The 4,864-nt window shown below is 43.9% G+C and overlaps 1 protein-coding gene across 1 annotated transcript; it reads left to right on the top strand.

Annotated features, from left to right (window-relative positions):
* The first annotated feature begins 470 nt into the window (after window positions 1-470).
* Window positions 471-4,700, top strand: LOC104955070 (splicing factor 3B subunit 2-like). The gene is made up of 8 exons (XM_010782297.1): window positions 471-743; window positions 829-978; window positions 1,103-1,192; window positions 2,329-2,436; window positions 2,543-2,650; window positions 3,684-3,826; window positions 4,095-4,196; window positions 4,529-4,700. The coding sequence occupies exons 1-8, from the start codon at window positions 471-473 to the stop codon at window positions 4,683-4,685; spliced, it is 1,131 nt and encodes a 376-aa protein (XP_010780599.1). The 3' UTR covers window positions 4,686-4,700.
* Window positions 4,701-4,864: the final 164 nt, after the last annotated feature.

Here is a 4,864-nt window from a genome sequence, read left to right as displayed (position 1 = left end):
CTTTTTTTAATCCCACCATTGACTGCTGACTCCTCATTACTCAAATAGGGGCTTGAAGTGACTTTCTGGCAAGTGACTATACTTAAAATAAGGCTTGTGTGGTCCGGTGCAGGCCACATTTTGGGTTTTTTCGTGGCTCAAAACAGACATTGATAGAAGGATTAATTCAATACCTGATATGATATTATCTATGAAAGTAAGCGACGATACCGGATAACAAAAATCCTAGTTTTTGTGTTCTCCACCGCCATCTTGTTTCTAAAAAAGTAGGAGCCATAATTCAAAGATGCACTTATTTATTATTATTAACCTAAAATCCTCCTCTAAGATAGGTTTAATGAAATCTTCAGTCAAAGGTAGAAATGGAAACGCCTAAGTCCAGTTGTCATGTTGTCCTTTGCGATCATTAATTAGTTAGCCAAGTTCATCGATTTGACTACTTGTGTTTATTTATTTTCCCGCCTGTTTTCATGACTATCAATAACCGTACATTCCTCTGTGTGTCTTCCTTCCAGCTGGTGGCCCGTCCAGACGTGGTGGAGATGCACGACGTGACGGCCCAGGAGCCCAAGCTGCTGGTGCACCTGAAGGCCACCAGGAACACGGTGCCGGTGCCCCGCCACTGGTGCTTCAAGAGGAAGTACCTGCAGGGCAAGAGAGGAATAGAGAAGCCTCCGTTTGAGCTGCCCGACTTCATCAAGAAAACTGGAATCCAGGAGATGAGGGAGGCGCTGCAGGAGAAGGTGGGGCACCAGAAGGACATTCAGAAATGTCCACATATACAATTGAGACACCCTCTCTTCATTTTTGTTAATTTTCTGTTCACAGGAAGACGCCAAAACCATGAAAACCAAAATGAGGGAGAAGGTTCGCCCCAAGATGGGAAAGATCGACATCGACTACCAGAAGCTGCACGACGCCTTCTTCAAATGGCAGATCAAACCCAAGCTCACCATCCACGGAGACCTCTACTACGAGGTTTGTTTTTTAGTCATTTCTCTTACCTTTCAGTAGAATCCTTACATCCTGTTGTGAAAGAACCATTTTTGTTATTTAAAAAAAAAAGGCCCTCTGAGTGACCTGTGTCTTTGTGTCTCTGCAGGGAAAAGAGTTTGAAACTCGTCTGAAGGAGAAGAAGCCGGGAGATCTCTCCGATGAGCTGCGCATCGCTCTGGGCATGCCGGTCGGACCTGTAAGTTTAACTAACATTAGAAGCAAAGCACAATAAACCAACATCTACCACAGAAAAATAACATTTTAAGTTAGAAACGCATTGAAAACAAGTGCATTTTCTCTTCAAATAGACTCAAATAAGGCCTAATACATACTGTATGCCAGAGTTCTCACAGCCCGTCCACAAAGCTTCACCATTCACTTTGAATGGGGTGACGTCACTTTTCGCCGAACTGCATTGTGGGAAGCAACGCGGAGCTTTGCTGGCGTGGCTCGCCGCAAAAGTTGAGCAATGTTCAACTTTTGACGCCATCGGCAGAAGCGTCAGCCAATCGAATCATATGCCAGTGCAAGCTCTAGCCAATCAAACCGCTGCGTGTGTGTCAGGGGCGGGAGATTCATGGGATTGGTTGTTGGTCGAATTTCAGACATGCCCGCCGGTTACGGTCTTTAAAAACCTGGAAAAGTCATGGAAATTCAAAATGGTAATTCCAGGCCCTGGAAAAGTTTTGGAAAACAATATTTTTCCCAAAGTTTTGGAAAAGTCATGGAAATGTAACTAAAGTTGCATCAAATATAATTTATATTTTATCTAATCGCCGAAATAGTAATACTATAATGTATATCGTATACTGTATCGTATATTAATGAAACGTAAAATGGCATTTAACTGACGAGGTGTTTTGCTGGTGAGAGATTTTAGTTGCTTTAGCGTTTAGAAGCTAGTAAGCTACGTATTTGAGTTGGTTTACACACACACACACACACACACACACACACACACACACATGTTTCATATGCAGACCTTATTTTCCTGTTCCATGTTAAAATAAACCCTTTTCAGTGGTACCGCTGAGAAAGAGTCATTTCTTTGGTCATGGAAACTTAGGTAAAGGTCATGGAGAAGTTGGTGAAAATCATTGGTGAAAAAGTGTATGAACCCTGGTATGTATATAGCTCCTGCAGTGGCATGTTATTGTGTTGTTATGCCCACCATTCTTTAGTTTTCCTCTTATCCTGATACTCTTCGTGTTGCTGCTGTTCAAAGCATCCAAAAGGCTGTGGAGATGAATCTGTAAATGGAGACCTGACCAAACACAATATCAAGGAGAGGAACACGAAAGTGAGCTGACGTTGTCTTTTCTTCCTCTCCAGAACTCCCACAAGGTGCCCCCCCCCTGGTTGATCGCCATGCAGAGGTACGGCCCCCCTCCCTCCTACCCCAATCTCAAGATCCCCGGACTCAACTCCCCCATCCCAGAGGTAAGACCACTACTCCTACTGCAGAGGGACAATTCTATTGCAAAACACTCTTCATTCAGAATGAGAAACGTGTCGGTATGTTTAATGTTTCTCTCCGTCCTCTCAGAACTGTACGTTTGGTTATCACGCCGGGGGCTGGGGGAAGCCGCCCGTAGACGAGATGGGCAAACCTCTGTACGGGGACGTGTTCGGGACCAATGCTATAGACTTCCAGGTAACGGACCACACACACACACACACTCTCAAACACACACACACACACACACACACACACACACACACACACACACACCTCAAACACACACACACACACACTCTCAAACACACACACACACACACACTCAAACACTCACACACTCTCAAACACACACACACACACACACACACACACACACACACACACACACACACACACACACACACACACACACACCTCAAACACACACACACACACACACTCTCAAACACACACACACACACACTCTCAAACACACACACACACACACTCTCAAACACACACACACACACACACCCACACACACACACACACACACACACACACACACACACACACACACACACACACACACACACACACACACTCAAACACACACACACACACACACACCACACACACACACACACACCAACACACCACACACACACACACACACACACACACACACACACACACACACACACACACACACACACACACACACACACACACACACACACACACACACACACACACTCTCAAACACAACACCAACACAACACACACACCACACACACACACACACACACACACACACACACACACACACACACACACACACACACTCTCTCTCAAACACAGGCACACACACACACACACTCTCAAACACACACACACTCACTCCTCAAACACACACACACACCCTTAACTGCAGGGTTCTTAGTCGAACTTTAAATATCTTGTAATATGAAAGAAGTGCTTTCTTTGAAAATGTACATACGGCACATTAACATCACCAATCTTTGGTTCTGTGGCTCAAATACATTTATATGGTGTAAATGAAAAATATGACAAGATCAAAATCTTAAACATTAAAGCTTTAAATAATCATATTTTCTAATCTGTACCTCAAAATGTGCTCAAGTTCTGTAACAACTGCACTTATAGCTCAACAAAGATTGTACACACACGCGTTAATTGCTCGATTTTGTCCGGATGTGTGTAATAATATGTACATTTTTGTGCTCAGGCCAAAGCGGAGGAGGAGGAGGTGGATCACGCGCCGTGGGGAGAACTGGAGCCTTCAGACGAGGAGTCATCGGAGGAAGAGGAGGAAGAGGAGAGCGACGAGGAGAAGCCGGACGAAACTGGGTTCTTCACACCGGCAGACAGGTACCTTAACTTTAAGGGATACACTTTAATTAAGAAGAATGTACAGTATAGTAATCTGTTAAGTGCAAACGATAACTGATGGATGACATTACCAATATGTGCCGTGTCGTTATAAGATGAACTGGTCTGTGGCTTTCACATTAAATCACCATCTTTGTTTGAGCGAGTGTGTGTAAGATTTTAATATTCATACAAACACATACTAAAGGTGAATCCCTAATGAAGGACACGCATAAATAAACTCATTGTGTCTTTGTTTCTGTGTCAGTGGGCTCATCACCCCCGGGGGCTTCACGTCGATCCCTGCCGGCATGGAGACGCCCGAGCTGATCGAGCTGAGGAAGAAGAAGATCGAGGAGGCCATGGACGGGTGGGTGTCGCTCTTCAACGTCACAGCAATCCTGCGTGTTTTTAATTTCCCATTTACATTATATACAAACACCCGTGTTATGGAATACCAACCAAATACATTTCTATAAGGTGTATAAGTGAACAGATACACCAGTAACATCGTGAATGGTATTGAAAGAAATATTCATATCAATTAAAAAAAAAAAGCGTTATTGCTACATTTCACTGTCCAGATGTCACCTATTGTAAATCTTTATTAGTGTTTATAAATTAAATACCATGTCTTCTCCATCACACAGCTAATTACCAATGATAATGTAAGCTTTAACTTTGTTGCTCTCGTGTTTACAGAAACGAGACCCCTCAGCTGTTCACGGTGCTCCCGGAGAGACGCACGGGCCCCGTAGGCGCCGCCATGATGGCTTCCACTCACATCTACGACGTGTCGGGGGTAAGAACTGTCTCTTGTATGATAGCTTGTGCGTGTAGGTTTGTAGAAATGTCCTAACAAAATCAACTTCCATCTAATTGGAGATACAGGGTCCCACGATTCAATAAAGTCAGACTGAAGCATCCTCTGTGCGTCAGTCAATCCTCTCAGTAAATACAGAGCTGAATCCCAGATCTAATCTCTTTGAAAATGTTTTCTCTCAGTGATGTTGATCAATGTTTGTTTGTTTTTCGTGT

This window comes from Notothenia coriiceps, unplaced genomic scaffold, assembly GCF_000735185.1.
Source record: "Notothenia coriiceps isolate Sejong01 unplaced genomic scaffold, NC01 NC01_scaffold00024571, whole genome shotgun sequence".
In the NCBI taxonomy this organism is placed as follows: Eukaryota; Metazoa; Chordata; class Actinopteri; order Perciformes; family Nototheniidae; genus Notothenia; species Notothenia coriiceps.
Note: the sequence above shows the minus strand (reverse complement) of the source record. Positions and strands in the feature narration are given on the sequence as shown.